Below are 21,283 nucleotides of genomic sequence, written 5' to 3'. Positions count from 1 at the left end.
ATCCACGGCCTGAGACGGGGAGATGGAGAGGAAATGCTGGACGAGAGCGACATGGTAGAAGCGGCCACCGCTTTCTACACGGAGCTCTTTTCAGAAAAGCAGACGGAGGTGGAGGCAGGCGATGCTTTTCTGGAGGAGCTGAAGGCACGAGTACCGGAGGAGGTGAGGGAGGACTTGGAGGGTCCGATCGCGGCCGAGGAGCTGAAGGCGGCACTCTTGTCCATGGAGAATGGCAAGGTGCCAGGGCCGGATGGACTCCCCAAGGAATTCTACACCTGCTTCTGGGACACCCTGGCGGCAGATCTGGTGGAAGTGGCGCAGGAGATCTTCCGCCGGGGAAACTCAGAGACACCATGAGGGAGGGCATCATCTCCCTGCTCTTCAAGAGCCCTTAGCAGAGACGGTGTGACGAGACCTTGGAGATACCGGGAGGCGCGGGGGAAACCCTGAAGATCTCCCAGTAAGCCGACGACACGACGCTGTTCCTGAGGTCGGACAGGGGGTTGAGGAGGGCCCTGCAGGTCATGGAGCAATACTCCAGAGCCTCGGGGTCGAAACCAACCGCCGAAAGAGCAAACTGAAGTTCTTAGGGCCCTGGAAGCATAGGACGACTGCGCCGGAGGGTCTCGAGCTCTGCACGGAGCCCCTCAAAATACTGGGGGTTTCCTTCCAGAGCCAGGACAACGAGACCAACAACTGGACCAAGAGGATCGCCAAGGTGAATGCGAAGCTGGGTCTGTGGAAAACGCGGTCGCTGTCCTACACAGGGAAAGTGATGGTGTTGAAACCAGACATCCTGCCGGCTTTGGTTTACCTGGCGGTGGTGTACCCTCTGCCGGCCAGACTCAGACAAGCGCTGCAAGGGATGATCTTTGGCTTCGTCTGGGGCGGCAAGTACGAGTACATCTCGAGAAACCGGATGTGTCTGCCGGTCGAGGAAGGGGGTCGAGATGTCCCACATTTCCCCCTGAAACTCGACTGCATCGTCTACTGCAAGCTCTGTTGGGCGCTGTGGGAGCCCATCGGCCACAAGTACCAGTACTTTGTCAGGCTGTGGCTCTCCGTCCCAATGAGGCACTTGGTCCAGTGGTCAAACACTGGGCCCAAGGCAGAGATGCAACCGGAGTTCTACATCCACGCTGTCAAGTGGAGCAGGAGGTACGAGGCCACGAGACAGCCAGAGCTCTGCACCAACCACAGAGCCCTGTACAAAGAGGTGAGGGGGCATTTGGTCACTGACGAAAGGCTGCAGGTTCCCAGACAAGTCTGGGAAAGGACACAGCCCAAAGAACTTGACAACCAACTGAAGGACCTCAACTGGATGGCTGTACACAAGAGACTGGCTACCAGAAAGGTCCTCTACAGACACTCGATCTCCAGGAATCCGCATTGCCCCCGGAACACGTGTTTTGTCGAGGAGACTCAGGAGCACGTGTTCTGGAGCTGCCCCTTCGCCAAGGCGGTGTGGGGCAGAATGGACAACATTATGCAACTCCTGGGAACGGGTGCGGTGCTCAGTTACCAGTACATTCTGCTGGGGGCTGGCACCCACCGGACTGGACAAGGGGACACAGGACCTGCGGGGGCTGCTGCTGTCCCTCACATAACAAGGACTGTGGAAGGCGAGGAACACTCTCATCTGGCACAACATAAAGTGGGGGGCGAGGGAGATGCAGGAGAGGATCCTGGTGGACCTCAGGAGGAGGACGAAGCGCAACGTCGGCAAATGGGGTTTCCCCACGGTGAGGGAGCGCTGGAAAGAACTTTGGGCCCTATACAGGGATTAAAGGACAATAGCGAGTGGTAGGTTTGGAGGGACTCTCTTAATTGCACAAATCCGCCCCCACTTGCAAAGATTGATAACGGACAATCAATCTCCGCTCCGCCGTTGTTTTTTATTACATGGAGTGTTAATATGTGTGAGATGTTCCTTTTGAGGTGTTTTTTTGCGGAATAAAGTATATTTTGTAGAACAAAAAAATCTTATGATGAGGTTTACAAGTTATCTGTTGAACTACATTCTCATAGGTGTGGTCACATTCCAGGTCATTTGTTTACGTTTTTTGTTTCTGGAGCAACTGTTAGATGAAATGTGCTAATATGTAACCTAACTCCAGTGTGAATAACTAGAAGAGGGGAGCAGCTCCATTCCAGACCAAGGGAGCTTTGAGATTGGCTGGGCCAGATCTCTCATTTGCATATCTGATTTGGAAATATAACACTAAACCCCTTCTTGCATGGATTTAACTTGCACCCAAGAGTCCCCTACTGTGTATTGCTACTTATTTTTTTATGATAAGTGGTGATTACCAGTTTACAGGTTTTATTTGTTGAATTATAAATGGTTTTGGATTATCATCCTGAATGGCCTGTACTCAAGTTTTGGTAGGGTATGTGTTTTCATTTCATTTACCAAATTGAATTTTTGCTCTTTTAGTATTTGTCTAGAAGGCTTTCTGAAGTCAGGAAGCCCATTTATTTGGTGAAAAAAGATTCTGTATTAATATTTCTCATACAACATAAATAGGGTCTTTTATGAATAAAAAGATCTTGCACTTGGAAATCTTGATAAAGCTGTGTGCTTCCATACACTCAAGCAGTTTTGATTCCTAATATTTGACCTTAGGTGTGGGAACGGGTCTTTTTTGCCATTTGATTTCCAATTGATCAGCACACTATAGAAAATAGACCCATAAAGCAACCTCAGCAGTGACAAATGTCACTGGGTCACTTGGGTTTATACGTCGGGGTCCGGTAGTGAAGCTCCGCTCCTGTTTAGCCTCCGAAGCCGTACAGGGTGCGGCCCTGGCGCTTCAGTGCGTACACCACGTCCATGGCGGTGACGGTCTTCCTCTTGGCGTGCTTGGCGTGCTCGGTGCAGGTGACATTCTCCAGGAACACCTTCAGCACCTCGCGGGTCTCCTCGTAGTTCAGCCTGGAGATCCGCTTCACTCCCCCACGGCGAGCCAGGCGGCGGATGGCGGGCTTGGTGATTCCCTGGATGTTGTCGCGGAGAACCTTACGGTGACGCTTAGCACCTCCTTTCCCGAGTCCCTTTCCGCCTTTGCCTCTTCCAGACATCTTCTAGTTATCAGCTGTGAACACGACACACACTGCTCATCTTTGATGTATAATAGACATCTTTCTTTGATGTCTATTATACATCACAGAATTTTATAGGTGTAGAAACTAGTAAATAAAGCCAATGATTTGTTTTAGAAATGTATTCTTAAAATATACAATTATTCACACCTGAACAATATGTAGTTCAAATTATACATTATATACAATATTGTATTCAAATGTCTAATCATCATAAAAAACACAACTAGTAAACTTCAGTTACAAATTCTAGTAACATGGCAATATATATAGTAATGACAAACACAAACTAATTACATGAACACGCTAATATTTAACTCAAAACCACATTTCGATTCAAATATAAATTTTTAAAATTTACAACTTCTTTATTTCCACGAAAATATTATTAATGTAGCACAAACGCTACTTTCTAATAAAGACAGAAAGAAACTGGTTGTTTTGTGTCTACTGGTGATCCTCCTCTCGATACTAATGAAATGTTTAGTATGATCCCTCGAAAAAAAAAAGGAATCAATTTCCGCCTGGAATGATTGATGCCCCATCAAACATTTTGTAATATCCCTGGAAGTTTATACAGTAGAATCCTGGTTCGTGGCTTAAATTCAAGGTAAATGAGACTAAGGAAACGAGTTGGAAACTTGATTTCGAAGTGGGATTTAAATCACCCATTTCACATTTTACTTCATTGGGCAGTATGTGCCAGAGAGCGATGCCGCAGCATCCCTTTGATAGCTCAGTTGGTAGAGCGGGGGACTGTAGTGGAGTCAGCAGGGAATCCTTAGGTCGCTGGTTTGAAGGAAGGTGCTTTTCGTGTACTTTAATCAAAGAGTTAAAAAAGCAAATCTGTTTTATTCAGACATTGATCAAAAGCTCAATAATCGACGAAGCAAAGGCTCCTGTTCCAAATTCAGCCCACGTCTGATTGTCTTGTTTTGGCCAAGATCTGATCTTTGAATTAAGGGACTACACTGTCTGCTTTGTAATTCAAAAATACATACAAATGTCAAGTTTTTTGTAGATATAAAGGTGTTCTCTGTTTTCAAAGGATAGTTACTTAATTGGCATAATGATTTGGTATTGATTTTGTATCGTTGTATTATAAAGTTTGTGCTTTCTGTGTTTTTATCGTATGGTGAACTTATTTTTTAAACAAATGCTTACAAAGGCAAACACGGCACACATCTGTTTATACCAGCGGTGAATTGTACATTTTTATTAAGTACAAGCTACTGTGCACTTCTGGGAGTATAACAGGTTTGATATAAAGTGGCAAAAATATAAAAGGGGAAAATACCCCAGACTGCATGTAAAGCCCTCGTTGTGACTGTTTTAGATAAAATGGCGTACTATGCACGAAATGTTGCAGAAACACAATCTGATATTTTGATATAGGTAGGCCAGTGCTTCCAAAGCATGCAGGTGTAGAACAGGACTTAATGCATTTTTATACAAAAATTTGTATTCTATATTCTGGTCGCTTGCAGATTAGAATGGCATATGTTTAGCAATAATATTATTTATGGTACCTGAAAGTTTCAGGTTGTTGCACAAAGCTAAGGTATGCGTATACGTGATCTGACAACTGGAATCAATTTCCTGTCGTTAAACTCTGTTTATTTTTAAGTTGAGGCCCAGGATCCAAATCTTCAGTTCTGATTTTTTAAAGTGATATCTTTCCTTCCTGTCGTGGAAGTCACACGATGTGAGCAATTGTTTTTTTTACGTTGCGATCCAAAGAGCCTCAGACGCACAGTCTAACAGTAACCAAACCAGAATGGTTTCTGCTGGGAGCCGGGCTGAGCTCATTCTCACTCCCTGTGCTGAAAACAGAATTATTTCTTCCCTGAACATCGTCTACAGATCACTTGTGCGCTTTTAACCTTTTCGCAGCTACGGGCGAGACTGACGCTCATGATATGAAGGCACCCGCTGGAACACATTCTCTAACTCTCACAATCGCGACAGACTTTGCTTTTTAAAAAAAAAGTAGATATAGCACTGAAAAAAGCATTAGCTTTATCAGTTTTTACATTAATCTATTTTGAATCAAAGTTTGATTTTTCTTATTGCATTTTACATTATAATTATAATAATCATTATTGCTTACACTTATATAGCGCTGTTCTGGATACTCCACTCAATGCGCTTTACAGGTAATGGGGACTCCCCTCCACCACCACCATTCTCCTAAATGATCACAGAGAGTCAGGACCTCGGTTTTACGTCTCAGCCGAAGGACGGCACCTGTTTACAGTTTAGTGTCCCCGTCATTGTACTGGGCTATTAGGACCCGCATGGACCGCAGGGTGTGCGCCCAGCGACAAAAACCAGATGTGTGTCGGGCTCGGCTGCGAGCAGGACAATGACGTCACGGGGACAAAGTAGAGGAAATCAAAACGGTTCTATAAAAGACCTGTGTCAGCTGTTGGTTTTCACTCTGGACTCTAAATCCTCCGATCTGATTTTAAATCTCTCTAATACCTGAGCTGCAGCTTCTTCCGAGTATTTATTCGTATACTTATTATGTGTAAGTGTATAGATGAAACCTTTCATATATTGTTCAGTTTAAATCAAAATGCTTTACTAATACAAGAGGGAAGTATGGTATGAAGGATGTGACAAATGTATGATTTCTTGGAACAAAACGGTTTTTATTTGCGTTCGAAATGAAGCGGAATTTTAGCGCGACACACAAACCCTTTGTCTTTTTTAGAGTGATTTTTAAACAGACAAAAATGTAGAAAACGTGTTTTTTTAGCCCTGCAATAGCAGGGTCAGTGACGTAATGAATAACGCGTCAGGCCTCGTGTCAGAAAATTATAGGTTCGACTGCCGTCTGGCTTGTTGAGTTTATACCACTTACATTCTTTTATATAAATGAACTGCACCTGAAAGCTATAGAAAACACTTTGGGTAAGTTGTCTGCAGCCTCATTCGAAATTTCGACAACTTACACAAAACACTGTACTGTCTGGAGTTCAGCTCCAGCTCTGAACTCAATTGCAATGAAAAACCATGCGTAACAAAACTGGAGAACAGCTGAACTTGTGCTCAGTTCGGTGATGAGGGTTCAGAACTGTCCTTGTTGTAATTAGCACGAACTGCACAGGCTCTGAATCAGACCATGTCAATTAGTCTGATCAGTGTAGGACACGTTAATGTAGAATTATTAATAGGTTTATTAGTTAGTTAGTTCAGGTTTATCCACCTGAACTAATGTAGAATTATTACTTGTTCTGTCTCTTGTTTGTATATAAATGAATGTCTCTGACAACTTGATGTTAGTTTTACGATGTAGGTCAGGCGTTGACATATGCACGAGTATACGAAATGTCTCACTCCTGATTCAACTCATGTTCTATAGGAGATTGGCAATTCCTCCTGTTTCTCGTACAACCATATCAGAACAGAAGCCCGTGTCACCCAGCTGTGATTCAAGATCGACTCGCATCTTTATCCCTTTTTTGTTCGTGATCATTATTTTCTTTAGTTATGATCAATATTGAACTTTTTCTAAATGAAATGACAATAATCAAACATGCAGGCAGATTTTTGAAAAGTATTCGGAATTGACAGGGTGCCCCTTTGGAACAGTCGTCAGAAAATGTGAGAAAATGAAAGTTATATAAGCTCTCACACAAAGCATTGAAGATTGGAATCTGAGTGTAAAAAAGCTACCCGTCTCCCAATGATAGGCAGGGATACACACCATGACTCGAATAGACTCAGCAAACTTTAACACCTATGATATTACGAGTGCTTTGCACGTGTCGAATTTCAAGAAGGAACTACTACAACAGTTGTGGACATAATTCAATACCACCGGCAAAGTCCAATGCCGGCAACTTCTGAGAAAATAATGTTCACTCATGGAATTTGGTCTTTGAATGGCTGGCGGGAAAATTCATTTATACTCCTGTTGCACCCTCAGCTGAAACATGTTAAAATAACAACGCAGATTTTTTGGAGAACCTGACAAGAATTATTGGGTTAGCACTGTATGTATTCTTGTATATTTACTTTAATTTTAATATAAATGTAAACATGCATGCTGTATAATCTATTGTAATTTTAAAATATGTTAGCTGAGGATGCGAGGAGGGCTATTATACCTTGTGAAACATGCAAGGAACTGTAAAAAAGGCTGGTATTTGAATAAAATTGGCGATCACAAGAAAACCACAATTTATGTGGTATTATCATCAATATCCTTCAAAATCGACATTCAAATGAAGGATTTGAAGAAACTATGAAAAAAGCAATAGTAGTAGCAGAGGATTTTGATTTTTGCTCTTCAAGTCAGTAGATCACCGTAGAGTTGTGCCCCTACAAACAGCACAAAGGATGAAACCCACCTCCTTCGTTATTGCTATGTTTGTGCTGGTGAAAGTAGCGTTTGTGCTATTGAAAGCATCTCGGAAGATGAAGGTGCAGTCACTTCCACATGTCATGATATCATTAGATCCGACGACAAGAGCTGAAGCCCCCCAGTCCAAGCCAGCAATGTGAGAAAGATGGACATGGAGGAAGGTAGCGTGGCCGAGTGGTCTAAGGCGCTGGATTTAGGCTTCAGTCTCTCTGGGGGCGTGGGTTTGAATCCCACCGCTGCCAAATGTTAATATTTTAAGACCTGTAATACGATCAGTAAAAGTGCTTTTTGTTAGGCTGCAGGAGGTGTTTAGAGATAGACTTTCTAAAAGACAGGCTTAACATCAAGGCAGAAAAAATATTTTGTTTTCTCAACAGAAATTCTCTTTGGCAAGTTCAGCTTTATGTAGGGAACAACATCTGCCAAGATCACTTTTGAGGCAGTGCACATGATAGTGTACCGGCAAGTACAGTACATTTAATATTGGCTGTGGTGGTGAGCTGCTTTTGTCTGTGAAACTTTTAATTCTTCACGCCGAATCGTTGGCAGGGGTAAAGCTTATTAAATCTTTGAACATAGCTCTCCATCAGAAGTACTTTGTTCGTGATCAAAAGAGATCAGAGGATTAACTTCATGAATTCACATAGCATACCTTACAGGAAAGATTTAAAAGGGGAATTGATTGTGCTTCCTGATGTTGTTCCTGTGGTTTCTTTGGGTACAAAGGTGAATGTTCTTTGACGTTCTGCTAGAGTATCCACTGGGTGAGCTTTATCAATTAGCTCGGATAGGTCATCAGTGCTCCGTCTCCGGAAAATAATCAGCACTGTCGATCACGAGTTTACAGATTTCTCCAAATAACAACTATACATTTAAACCCAGTGGTTAGCATTCCTTCAATCCAATAGTTTTACTCTGGGTAAAAAGCAGCGCAATCTACAGATAGATGATATTCAAATATTTCAACGTTCTTATTGGATTACCTGTATGGAGATATCGCTCAGAATTCCTAATATGATTTTGAGTTCAGTTTTGCTTTACTACTTTCAGAGTCTTTTATTGACCTTGCTGAAGCAGAGAAGTGACATAATCACAAATGCGACCTACCTGTGCTGCTGTTTCTGGTTAATAATGATTATTGCGAGGAAAAAAAAACAGCTCCTTGCATGAAGAGCAAGAGCAACCAACGCACTCGCTTGTTGAGTTGGGTTTTTTCCGTGGTGCTCTTCCTCAGATGCAAAGTTATTTGGCGAGCAAGGACCTCTGAGAAGGAGCCTGAATCCGTCAAGAACTCAGAAATCACAGATCATCTTGAAAAGATTGGGGGATGCACTGGCTCAGTTATTTGAAGGAACCTATACCACCAATGCACTTCTGAGAACCACCTGCACATTTTCGCAATCCTCTCTCTCACCTACAAAGTTATGAAGACACAGACGACCAACAAAAACTAATTTGATTCACTCAAGGCTTCACTCTTCTGTGTAGAGAAAACCGGTTCAGGGACGCCAAATAATGTAATCATAGTGGCTCTCTGAAGGCACCAGTTCTGTAGGGTTTGGGCATTTACTGAGACAATTATTAATTGTAGCAGTTAATCACAAAGTTGATTCTTTTGATGGCTTTAGAATCCAACCATGCGATATAACTCAAACAACGCGCACACACAGGTACTAATACACGAGGATACATTTATTAATACATAGAATATGCATATAAACCTAACAGATCTTATCGAGAGGGTTATCAGAATACAAAAGATATATATTCAATCAGTTACAAAAAGTTACACATATCAAGAGGACATACGTTCAGTATATCATTCATTAAGACCGTTTCGTAAAGTGAACTTGGTTACAACTTCTACATTAGATACTCAAACAAGTACATAACTCTGATTGATATCATTGATATCAACTGGTTTGGATAACAATTGAATTCTCGAGCTGTAATGCATTGAAGTTGAATACTCATCCAATCTTTGGGGATTCAGATCTCCTGCGGGCACAAAGAAACAGTTGCAGGCTGTGGCTGTCCAATCCGCGCTCTCTGGCTCCGTGCCAGGCTGTGCTGTGCGGCTTGCGACGGTGCGCTGCTGATGCTCACTGTTGGCTTTAACTAGCAAAGTTTGTGCACAGGAGAAAAGATGACTGTGGGTCCCAGCAAGTCAGGAAGAGGACCGGTTCGTTCCTGATGAAGAGCTAGTTCTGAATAGTGATTCAGCTTTCCACAGTTCCGACCTGTTCATGAGGCCTGCTGCTGGTTACTCTCTGGCAACCTCAACTCTAGACTCTTAGAACATAGGAAAGTTCTGGCACTCGGACACACTGGCCGTTCCGTGGTTGTCCGGGCTGAGTCTCAGGATGGTCAGGAGGCGTGCTGCGAGAATGTCCTGCCCTTGGGAGCCTTCTGCTCCTGGGCCGTCCTGCCCTGGAATTCTCCTTTGAATTCCCTTTAGAATTGTTGAATCTGAATCTGAATCTGAATCTCTCAGGCTCTCTGTGTTGCCTGTTTTTACCTGGAGGAACTTCAGCTCATTGATTGGCTGAAAGTTCCATGGGCATCAGAGTCCCACGTGGGTTACTCGGCCCTACCGGTCCCTGATTGGTTGATCAAGGTGAGATATGAGTCACTTACTCCTGACACTTAGTAATGCAGTCCAGATGTCCAACTGGCACTCCCTAAACAGATAGGTGCCAATGGATGACCATTGATCATGATAGCCAGGCTTAGCTAAGTGCATCCCCCTTTGGGAGCTGTCCTTATCAAAAGAAAACATCTTGCATGAATGGTTTCTCTGTGGCTGCACCACAGAGATGAACAGAGAAATGGGGCCTCATTTGGGAAGCTCAGAAACACTTAATTCTGCCTTATTAATAAGCCTTGCCGCTACAGGGCTAAGCCCCCTCTCTTTTAGCCCAGGTTCAATCTGTCTCCCAGAATCACCAGGGCGCACGCACACACACACACCCGTGCCGTTGAAGTGCTCTGCTTCATTTCTAAGGGCAACTCAACATTCACTCCTACCCCGAGTGCAGAAAAGACAGCGTCCGCAGCAACAACAGCTCAGGTCTCTGCACAGGAGCTAAGCTGCCCCCATCTCCTCTGCTCTGCGGCTCCTGCGGAGTGGAGTCCTGCCTGGAGCCGTGTTTGCAGGCGGCGGCTCCCCACGCCCTGTCTGTGCGTCGTGTCCAAGAGCTCCTGGGAGGAAGAGAGAGCCCTCCCACTCGGGGGCTTTTCCACGGTCTGTGTGAGGAGGGGCGGGTGTGTCCAGTAGCTTATCGAGCGGAAGCCTGGGGCGGCGGAGAGCTGTGATCATGCAGACCTTGAGGTGTCACCTCTTTGTCTGCTTTCCCGCCCCCCCTCTGCCCAAGCTCTGCTCCAAAATAGCCCGGCAACCCCTCACACCTGCACGTGTCACAACCTAAGGTGTGGTCATGAGACACCCATGGGGTGTCGTTCTGTTCTTGCTAATTGTTTCCTGCCCGTCGCAGGCAGGAGTCCATGCGAGGAAGATGCGCTGGACAGAGCTCAGAGGGCGCACCTGGGTGTCTTTCCTTCTGAGTGATGTTCCTGCAACACTCTCCCGCTACTCTTGGTGCGCGCATGCTGCAACACAGGAAGGCTGGAGCAGGTGGCTGTGGGTTCTCCGCACTGCCGAAATAGCTCAGATGGGAGAGCGTTAGACTGAAGATCTAAAGGTCCCTGGTTCGATCCCGGGTTTCGGCATTTTGTTTCATCACGCCCTTTGTTACTCTCTCCAGCGCCCCCTTCCTAAAGTGACAAGTCCCTTTCTCAGCCCGAAACGCAAGCGAGACACCAGTAGTAGTCCCTGCAGGTTTCCGTAGTGTAGCGGCTATCACGTTCGCCTAACATGCGAAAGGTCCCCGGTTCGAGACTGGGTGGAAACAGCCTCGTTTTGCATGCTCCTGTACTTCACAGAGGTCTTGAGCGACTGGTCATTTGTTCTCAATGTATTTCCGGTGCCTTCGTGCACTTTTGTACCAAACGCACGTTCCTTCTGTACGCGGAGCCGATCATTTGCAATTGGGCTGTGTCGACAGACCAGGACGAGCTCTGTCGGCTCAAAAGCAGCGCAGGACCTGCAAGAACAACAGAAAGATTAGCATCCAGCGGGGGCCTCTTAGTGAGCCCAAGATCTCATCAAGAATCGGCTCCAGCAACAGGGCTGGGCGCATTGTTCCATTCTCCGACCACTCTCGGTGTAAACAAGTCCCTCCTGGTCTCTGCTTGAAATGCACTTCCCTGCGTTTGCTTTGGTGTAACTGGCTTCCCCTGCATGGGCGAATGTGAAGAAGATCCTTAGTAAGTCATTGAAGAAAACCGAGAAGAGGTCAGAGTGGCCTCTGTCGTTCATCAATGATCCAGTCAGGCAGTACTCCTCTGCAAAGCGCCGTTCGTTCACATCGATTGGCTTTTTTTTGCCTTAATTCGTGCAAGTAGTAAAAGCAGACGCCCCTATTCTGCCGTGACCCGGATTGTTGCGGCCACAACACGAAGTACTGACCACTATACGATCACGGCGAGTTACCAAGTTACATGTGGCAGGGCGGAAAAGGCTGTGCTCTCCTTGGGCACATAATTCGGAAAAGTCCTGACGTTGTATTTCAACTGAGCCCCAGTATACATCGACACTCTGAGTGAAAACTCTCTTCTCATATTTATGTAGTTTGCTTGGTGGCGCAGTTGTCGTGCACAAAGAACGCTTTGAAAAGCGTCAAAAGCAAGTCATTCCAAGTTGGTCGTTTGTGTTTTCCGTTCAGACGCGAAATGCTGAAATGATCTCTCGGCTCCTCGGTTGTCATTTCTGCTACATAGAGGAATCACAGCACGCGTGTTAAAAGAAGACTGTGATATTTGGTGTGTCTTGGATTAGACGAGATTAAAGAGTGAGTAGTTTTGTTTTTATATTTCTGTGATGTTATGGGACCAATGAAGAATGTGGCATTCAGACTAATGTGGAGTATTTGTTTCCTTAGGGAAATTGCCACTGCCGTATACTGGGGCATTAGGACCCATATGGACTGCAGGGTGAGCGCCCAGCGACAGAAACCAGACTGTTCCGTGTGTCGGGCTCGGCTGCGAGCAGGACAATGACTTCACTTAAATGTTTAAATGATAAAAACCCAAATGAACCAAACCTGTATAAATTAGTGGTGGAAAGGAGTCTTCTTATATAGCAAAAGGTCTCTGATCCTTTGGTAAGAACGATGGGTATATAACCCATTGTCCTCAATATTAGAAATGAATCCTTGAGCACTGCTGTTGTACCAACGGTCCATAAAAGCCTAACATTACCCTTTCTTGCATAAATTGTAGAACATGCCGTCACATTTCAGTTGCACCTCAGTAGCAGTTTGATCTATTATCACCCTACTCCCCACCTCATAACCTTCGCTCTTCTTATTCAGGTCTCCTAACTGTCCCCCAAGCCCGTCTACACTGTATGAGTGACAAGGCCTTCTCCCGTTATGCCCCCAAGCTCTGGAACTCTCTCCCCAAGGATACCAGAGTCACCTTCCCTAAACTCCTTCAAATTCAGACTCAACACCTTCTTCTGTAGGTAAGCTAAGCAGGTGTGAGCCTGGTCAGTACCTGGATGGTAGACCTCCTGGGAAAAACTAAGGTTGCTGCTGGAAGAGGTGTTAGTGGGGCCAGCAGGGGGCACTCACCCTGTGGTCCACGTGGGTCCTAATGCCCCAGTATAGTGATGGGGACACTATACTGTAAACAGGTGCCGTCCTTCGGATGAGACATAAAACCGAGGTCCTGACTCTCTGTGGTCATTAAAAATCCCATGGCGTTTCTCGAAAAGAGTAGGGGTGGAACCCCGGCGTCCTGGCCAAATTTCCCATTGGCCTTAACCAATCATGGCCTCCTAATAATCCCCATCTATGAATTGGCTTCATTACTCTCTGCTCTCCTCCCCACTAATAGCTGATGTGTGGTGAGCGTTCTGGCGCACTATGGCTGCCGTCGCATCATCCAGGTGCTCCACATTGGTGGTGGTGGAGGAGAAACCCCATTACCTGTAAAGCGCTTTGAGTGGAGTGTCCAGAAAAGCGCTATATAAGTGTAAGCAATTATTATTATTCTGTAGAAGAGCCTTTACTGAACTGGTTCCATTCTTTACCCCTCTGCTTCTACTTTCCTTAGTACCACCATCCATGGTCTCCTCTGTCTATTGGAACTGTTTTATCCTGTGTGTTCTTATTGTAATTATGTCAAGTGCTTTGAGAAGCCACCTTTGGAACCATTATATAAAATAGTTTATCCTAAAACCTTGAAGCTTTAAAAGGGCAGTGCAGTAGGGCTAAAGATTAACAGTGTTAGTGGGCCAGCAGGATTTGTGCAAGTTATAGGTAGTCACAACGGGAGACCAGGATTCACTTGAAATTCATGACATGGGACACTGAAACAGGGGAGAGGCTTTGTGTAGTAAGCGTTCAGTCTCAATCTACACAGTCTGTGCTGCTGGTAGAGGTGGTTGTGAACACCTGTCTTCCCAGTCAAGTGCTGGGATCTCCAGTCTCAATCCTAATACTTCTCATGACTGTCCAATACCACTGCTGTGAAACCAACACCCATAAGACAAGACCTCTGAGATTCTAACTGCACCATTATTCACTGATGTTTGTGCACCAGTACTGTTCCTTTGCTAAGGAATGGAAGGCCTACTTTACACCAAGCCCCTGTTGACAATTCCTTCCTTGTGTTTATTTTAGTCAGTTAGTGCAGCCCAGAATAGGACACCAGATCTCACTCTTACTGGGCACTACACTAGCAACTCACACTCCATAAGCACTACCCCTCTCGGAAAAGGGAGGATTTCCAGTATATTGAACACCTCTGTCTCTCCCCCAGTAAAGAGTGTCACACTGCCCTGCCCAAGGAATAGTGCAGCCACCTTCCCCCACTACAACGCTTTATTACTCCAGACATTTTCAGTCCTCATTGGCAGCAATATGGGAAGCATTCTTGAAAGGGGAACCCCCACAAATACTTCCCTTGAATTCCTCCACCCCATTCAAACCTATAAACCATAAAGAAACAAGGGCAGGCAGAAGGGTCTTTCACAGCTTTATTGAAATGTTGCCATTACAAGGTGAGTGGAGGCAGGAGAGTCACAAGGGCCAGGCTGGAGCCTTCATTCAGGCACCTGGGGAGGAAGAAGGAGAACAATGCAGCTGAACTGCAGGACACCCACCCCTATAGGGGCTCCTCCTGCCAGACCCTACCTGTCCACTGGCCAACATCTCCAAAGTCCTCTGCTCCCTCCACATCCTCACTGGTGCTCTCAGCATCTTCACTGGAGCTCTGAGGGTCTCCCTCCTCATCCTCAGTCCAGTTAGCTCCCACCTCCAGAGGAGCTTCTACTGGTGCCACAGACACCCGACTACTGGTCACCAGGCTCCTGGTACCTGTGGACAAGCAATACCCAGGATTGAGGGATCTGCTATACCCAGAGACCCACAGTCTACTCATCTACACAGTCCTTTTGTCCAGCACAGGATCATTCCTCAGTTGTCCAAGCATAGTTGTCTCTTGGGCAGAGATGCATCCACAAGGGATAGAGAACCAGACCCACCTTCATTCCGACTGCCAGCACACCTGGACTCACAGCAGGCACAGACCTCATGGTCACCATACAGCTCCTCCCACCTGGAGGAGAGGAGGACAGGTGAGGCCTCCACCTGGCATGTCCCAGAGCACCCTCAGCAGGCTCCTTGCAGAAGTACCTCTTCGCCTCCCTGTTGTAGGTGCAGGACTTGGCCCCTGGTGTTGCTTTAGCAGGAGCCACAGCCATGACACAGTGCATGTACAGCTCAGTCACTTCATGCTACAAGAGGGAAGGTCACAGCATTAAGGGATCAAGGCCAATAGAGGGACAGAGAAGGACCTTCTGCCATCAGTGAAGGCAAGCTGGCAACTCTAGGCACTACAGCTGCCACAGTCTGGTTCACATCTAGATCATGGATGGAAAAGCAGACAATGGATCAGTAGAGCGAGAAGGCTGAGCAGCCTTTGAGAGCAGTACCTTCCTGGACAGCTTCTTCTGGAAGAGGAAGGCATCAATCGTGAAGCGGAGCACATCCTTCTGCTTGGAGGAGACAAACCTGGACAGGCAGCCATCTGCCTTGCTGTCCACCATGCACCTGGGGACAAGGACAAGGATGAACCCCTGCAGGCTCTCAGGGCTCCTGCCCACCTCTCCTCCCAGAAGGGGCCGTACCCCAAGTTGTCGATCACGGGGAAACGGGGCTGGGAGTGCTGGTCCGGTTTCTCCGTTACGTAACACGAGTGGATGTACAGCCTCTGCTCCACTGTGGCAAAGTAGGCAGTGGCCTGGAAGTACATGGGCTGACCCAGGAAGTACTCATCCTTAGGAGAGAGCCGGACCCAGCGGGCTAGAGAGAGAGAGAGAGGCAGCATTACACCTGCACACAGCACCCCCTGCAGGCAGGAGCCACTCACTCAAGGAGCTTACAGTTGGTGGTGAGCAGCACAAAGCTGTGCTAGTTCTTCAGGTCCTTGAAGAAGGTCCTTCTCCTGGCCCACGTGGGGACATAACCAACCTTGTAGGAGTAGTGGAACCTGCAGGACAGAGGGGTTGAGGGGCATCTGGACACTTTCCCCAGCAGCTTCTCCGCAGCAGCAGAGCCCTGCCTACCTGTTGTAGGAGCACTTGACAGGCACAGAGAAGGGAATGAAGCGATGCACAGGTGCACTGGAGGAGGGCGGGGCATAGCGGAGAGTGTTGGAGTACACCAGGCGGCCCTGGACAACCTGCAGTTTCACAGAGGAAGGGATATTCCCAGAAAAGGCAACCCCGACACTGGCCCTACTGCTCACGTCGATACACTGCCTGTAGATGAAGACCCGTTTACCGATCGCTCGGTGCCGCACTCGTGGAGCCCGTAGATGAAGTAGAAGTAACTGCGTGTGGTTCGGCTGACGCTGCAGTTGCCCAAGGTCACCTCCGATGGCCGACAGCTGAAGCCGAACAGGAGCCGACTGACCCTCACGTACATCCTGCTGGAGTCGCACCACACAGCCACTCCTCGGGTGCCCCCGATGGCCGGGCGAGCCGGCTGCCGCACTCGCTGGGGAGGAAACAGGACGCTCTTGATGTAGGCGGGTAAGGGGCGGCTGCCAGCTTCGGGCTTCATCTTCTCCTTGTCGAAGTAGGGCGAGTACGCGTCTCTGGATACGGGAAGGCGGCGGAAGTCGGGAGCTAAGGACCGCGAGTCGTTCTCGCTTGCAGACAGGTCTTCGGGGGGCGCATCTGCCAGGTTCAAGTCCTCCGACTGGGCTGCGTCTTCGAGAGCTGGGAGGTCGGCCTGGAGCGCTAATTCCCGAGAGTCCCAGCCAGCCGGCCCGGCGGAGATCAATGCGGGGAGCCCAGCCCCAGCGCACAGGCACAGCATAAAGAGAAACGAGTGCATCGCCAAATTAACGTCCCGCTAAATTGCTACAGGAGTAAAATAAGTAAACCAATAAACTGTGTTGAAGCAAGAAAGCATAAAGTGTGAATGCGGTGAATAGGTTTTTATACTGGCAGGACCTGCTACCACACACCTGGTCACACTACCGCTCAATCAACACAATCAATTACACACAGAGACTCGGATTGTTCTCAGGGTCTAATTAGAACCTGCTTCCAGTCTGAGGCGGGACACCGGGGTAAAGTTAGCTCGAAGTTCGAAAACGATTTTGGCATGCCTGTAGCGCTTTCACAAAACCTCTTAGAGTTGCGAGAATGCTTGTTTTGTGTATAAAATACATTGTGGATGCTTTCTCAGCCTTTACTTTTTCGATTTTATGACATTTTTTTGACCATGCACGAATATTCTTTTGTCCATATCTTCGCAATGGAAGCACAGAACGCCGTCAAACCAAATGCATTTTAAAGACCACGACTTGTGGATATTTCCACAGCCTTTACATCAAACTATCAGTGAGCTAATTATATTTTTTTAAACCTCCGGTTTTTCATCGATGCGTAATTACGCACGAACTGGAACCCGGGGGACCGCTGTGTGCACACGTTCACAGCGCGAGAAATACTGTTCAATACGGCTTCATGCGAAAAACCCGTATATGACCATAGGAAGCAGAACAGCGCAGTCTCCCATTACCCAGACTGTAAGCACGGGAATAAAGCTTTGTTTGATTTCTGAAACCCTTCCTTTACGCCCTGTTTTCATTCAGGTAAGGGTCAACTATATTCACAATACAACTGACAGCAGGAAGATTAAAATATTCTTTTCTCAGCAGCTTATTAAAAACAGCTCCCATGATGTTCAAACCGATTTTTTACACAGAACACTGACACAGCTTTGCATTCTGAATCTCTTTTTTCTCATGCTTTTATTTAATATGGCACAATGCACTGGGATAGGGGTATTCTGTTCACAAACCAATAGCATTTAAACCACAGCACCCACAATGCAGCAAGTGTTTTGCACACTAAGCAGGTCCTCTGACTTTTCCCAGCTTTGTTTTGGGTTGTGGAACCTTTCTTTATATTTTTTAGGATTTTCTGAAGATAACACTACAGGTAATACACTAGGATAGGTGGGTCATCTTCATGGCTCAATAGCATTTCAAATACAGCACCCACACTGTTGAAACCAAGTGTTTTACACACCAGACAGGCCCCCTAACTTTATATAACCTTGCTGTGGCTGTGGCCCCTTTCTTTAATTTTTTATGATTTTTTGAAGATAACACTACAGGTAATACACTGGGATAGGTGGGTCGTCTTCATGGCTCAATAGCATTTCAAATACAGCACCCACACTGCTGAAACCAAGTGTTTTACACACCAGACAGCCCCCAGAACCTTATACAACCTTTCTGTGGTTGTGGCCCCTTTCTTTATTTTTTTAATAAGAATTTTAGTTTTTCAATATGGCACCATTAGACAGGCGGTACATGGGGATTGGGGGGTGCTATTCATGAGTCAATAGCTCTTCAAGCACAACAGCCACAGTGCTGCAACCAGGTGATTTACACCAGACATTTCCCCTAACCTTATACAACCTCGCTTTGAGTTGTGGAACATTTATTTATTTTTTAATTGTTTTTTTGACTGTAATCAAGTGTTGTGCTCACTAGGCAGGCCTCCTGACCTTTCACAGTCATGCTTTGTTGTGTGCAACTTTAATTATCTTTTTAGGATTTTTTGAACATGGCAACTTCCACCGAGACGGGTGGGGGGTGTGGGGGTGCTCTTCAATAGCTTTTTCATCTATACACACAAACGGATGTAACCAAGACACTCAGAACCTGTCACGCAGGGGCTGACTGCTGAGGATAGGGATCCAATGCGGTGCCCTTGGTAGGGTTGGCGCGAGACGCAGGCGTAGTCGGAGTAAACAGGCAGAGGCCCGAGTCCGGGAAGGCGTAGAAGTTGCGTCGGTAGGCAGAGGCGTAAATGAAGAGACAGGCTGGGGTCAGGATCCGAGAAAGCGTAAAACAGGCGAAGGTACAAAATCGAGTGGCTAAAGCAGTTGTCGGAAAAGCGGGGTCGAGGTCCAGGGGAGAAGTCATAGTAAGGCAAAGGCGTAGTTAGTAGGTAAGCTCCGGGAGAGAATCTCAATCGTGAGCAATGACCGGGGGACAGATGAGGGTTTAAGTAGAGGACTGATTGACATCGCACGTTTGGTATGGGGAGAGCTCGAGGGAATGCGGGAGCGCTTGCCTGCGTGAGGGAGATTCATGACAGAACCAACAGAATCAACCTGAACTCATAGAAAAACAAGAATGCCCCTGAGACACCTGCACCCCCCTCCTGGACCACTCTGGTATCAACACCCCCAAACCCATCCATACCAGCTAACAAGATTCAGAATCGGTGCAACCCTCCAACCTGGACCAAGAGCAGGATGGGACAAGAACCTGCACCACACTACGTACACAGGTTTGTATTTTTGGCTGAAGATGAAAATGTCTAACATAGATTGTTTTGGTTCTAGCAAACAATAAAAATAGTTGTTAAAATCCAAACACACATAATGAGATCACTCTCTGTCAGTATGTGTAACATTCTGGGTCTGAGCTCCTCTGTATTTGGGCTAAAGAGAGTTCAACAACATTTATTAAATGCACTGACATCATAATCTGACAAGATCCATTGTTTAGGGGAGACTTGACCACCCACTGTCCCCCTGGTATCGTGAAGCTTATTGTCCTTTAGCTTTCCAAAACCAGAATCACTTGGGACTCCGGGGGGATCGGTGTATGCAAAATATGAATTCCTTATGCAAGAAATTGTATATGGTCAATATAGCGATCATATCTTATCAGCAGATGGTAATCTCCAAGGAACAAGTAATAGGTTTATTCCACGCTGAAAAATGATCAAATGATTGATGAACCCAAGTGATTTAAACAACTCAAAGCGAGGTTGTATAAGGTTAGGGGAGCTGTCTGGTGTGTAAAACACCTGGTTGCAGCACTGTGGCTGTTGTGCTTGAAGAGCTATTGACTCATGAAGAGCACGATGTACTATCCCCATGTACCGCCTGTCTAATGGTGCCATATTGAAAAACTCATAAAAAAATAAAGAAAGGGGCCACAACCACAGCAAGGTTGAATAAGGTTCTGGGGGCTGTCTGGTGTGTAAAACACCTGGTTTCAGCAGTGTGGCTGTTGTATTTGAAATGCTATTGAGCCATGAAGATGACCCACCTGTCCCAGTGTATTACCTGTAGTGTAATCTTCAGAAAATCATAAAAAATTAAAGAAAGGGGCCACAGCCACAGCAAGGTTGTACGAGGTCCGGGGGCCTGTCTGGTGTGTAAAACACTTGGTTTAAGCAGAGTGGGTGCTGTATTTGAAATGCTATTGAGCCATGAAGACGACCCACCTGTCCCAGTGTATTACCTGTAGTGTTATCTTCAGAAAATCATTACAAAATAAAGAAAGGGGCCACAGCCACAGTAAGGTTGTATGAGGTTTGGGGGCCTGTCTGGTGTGTAAAACACTTGGTTTCAGCAGAGTGGGTGCTGTATTTGAAATGCTATTGAGCCATGAAGACGACCCACCCGTCCCAGTGTATTACCTGTAGTGTTATCTTCAGAAACTCATTACAAAATAAAGAAAGGGGCCACAGCCACAGTAAGGTTGTATGAGGTTCGGGGGCCTGTCTGGTGTGTAAAACACTTGGTTTCAGCAGAGTGGGTGCTGTATTTGAAATGCTATTGAGCCATGAAGACGACCCACCCGTCCCAGTGTATTACCTGTAGTGTTATCTTCAGAAACTCATTACAAAATAAAGAAAGGGGCCACAGCCACAGTAAGGTTGTAAGAGGTTCGGGGGCCTGTCTGGTGTGTAAAACACTTGGTTTCAGCAGTGTGGGTGCTGTATTTGAAATGCTATTGAGCCATGAAGACAACCCACCCATCCCACCTGTAGTGTTATCTTCAGAAAATCATAAAAAAATAAAGGTTCCATAACCCAAAACAAAGCTGGGAATAGTCAGATGACCTGCTTAGTGTGCAAAACACTTACCTGCAGCATTGTGGGTGCTGTGGTTTAAATGCTATTGGTTTGTGAACCAGTGCATTGTGCCACATTAAATAAAAGCAAGAGAAAAAGAGATTCAGAACACAAAGCTGTGTCAGTGTTCTGTGTAAAAAATCGGTTTGAACATCATGGGAGCTGTTTTTAATAAGCTGCTGAGTAAAGAATATTTAATCTTCCTGCTGTCAGTAGTATTTTCAATATAGTTGACCCTTACCTGAATGAAAACAGGACGTAAAGGAAGGGTTTCAGAAATC

At 46.2% G+C, this 21,283-nt stretch overlaps 2 protein-coding genes and 4 non-coding genes across 6 annotated transcripts; 4 read left to right on the top strand and 2 right to left on the bottom strand.

The window, feature by feature from the left end:
- The first annotated feature begins 2,419 nt into the window (after window positions 1–2,419).
- LOC138243767 (U7 small nuclear RNA) lies at window positions 2,420–2,475 on the top strand. The gene has a single exon (XR_011192385.1). It is a non-coding gene; the product is annotated as a U7 small nuclear RNA (small nuclear RNA).
- Window positions 2,476–2,775: 300 nt separating this feature from the next.
- LOC138242847 (histone H4-like) lies at window positions 2,776–3,081 on the bottom strand. The gene has a single exon (XM_069198426.1). The coding sequence runs from the start codon at window positions 3,079–3,081 to the stop codon at window positions 2,776–2,778; it is 306 nt and encodes a 101-aa protein (XP_069054527.1).
- A 4,553-nt stretch (window positions 3,082–7,634) lies between these two features.
- On the top strand, window positions 7,635–7,716 carry trnal-uag (transfer RNA leucine (anticodon UAG)). Its single transcript has one exon. It is a non-coding gene; the product is annotated as a tRNA-Leu (tRNA).
- Window positions 7,717–11,130: 3,414 nt separating this feature from the next.
- Window positions 11,131–11,203, top strand: trnaf-gaa (transfer RNA phenylalanine (anticodon GAA)). The gene has a single exon. It is a non-coding gene; the product is annotated as a tRNA-Phe (tRNA).
- A 109-nt stretch (window positions 11,204–11,312) lies between these two features.
- On the top strand, window positions 11,313–11,385 carry trnav-aac (transfer RNA valine (anticodon AAC)). The gene has a single exon. It is a non-coding gene; the product is annotated as a tRNA-Val (tRNA).
- Window positions 11,386–15,816: 4,431 nt separating this feature from the next.
- LOC138242827 (zona pellucida sperm-binding protein 3-like) lies at window positions 15,817–17,013 on the bottom strand. The gene is made up of 4 exons (XM_069198394.1): window positions 16,384–17,013; window positions 16,167–16,282; window positions 15,984–16,090; window positions 15,817–15,903 (listed from the first exon to the last, which is right to left on the bottom strand). Exons 1-3 carry the CDS (start codon window positions 16,939–16,941, stop codon window positions 16,012–16,014), a joined length of 753 nt encoding a protein of 250 aa, XP_069054495.1. The 5' UTR covers window positions 16,942–17,013; the 3' UTR covers window positions 15,817–15,903; window positions 15,984–16,011.
- Between the last annotated feature and the right edge of the window lie 4,270 nt (window positions 17,014–21,283).

The sequence above is a fragment of the Lepisosteus oculatus genome, chromosome 14 (assembly GCF_040954835.1).
Source record: "Lepisosteus oculatus isolate fLepOcu1 chromosome 14, fLepOcu1.hap2, whole genome shotgun sequence".
Classification (NCBI taxonomy): domain Eukaryota; kingdom Metazoa; phylum Chordata; class Actinopteri; order Semionotiformes; family Lepisosteidae; genus Lepisosteus; species Lepisosteus oculatus.
This window is presented reverse-complemented; position numbering and strand designations above follow the sequence as displayed.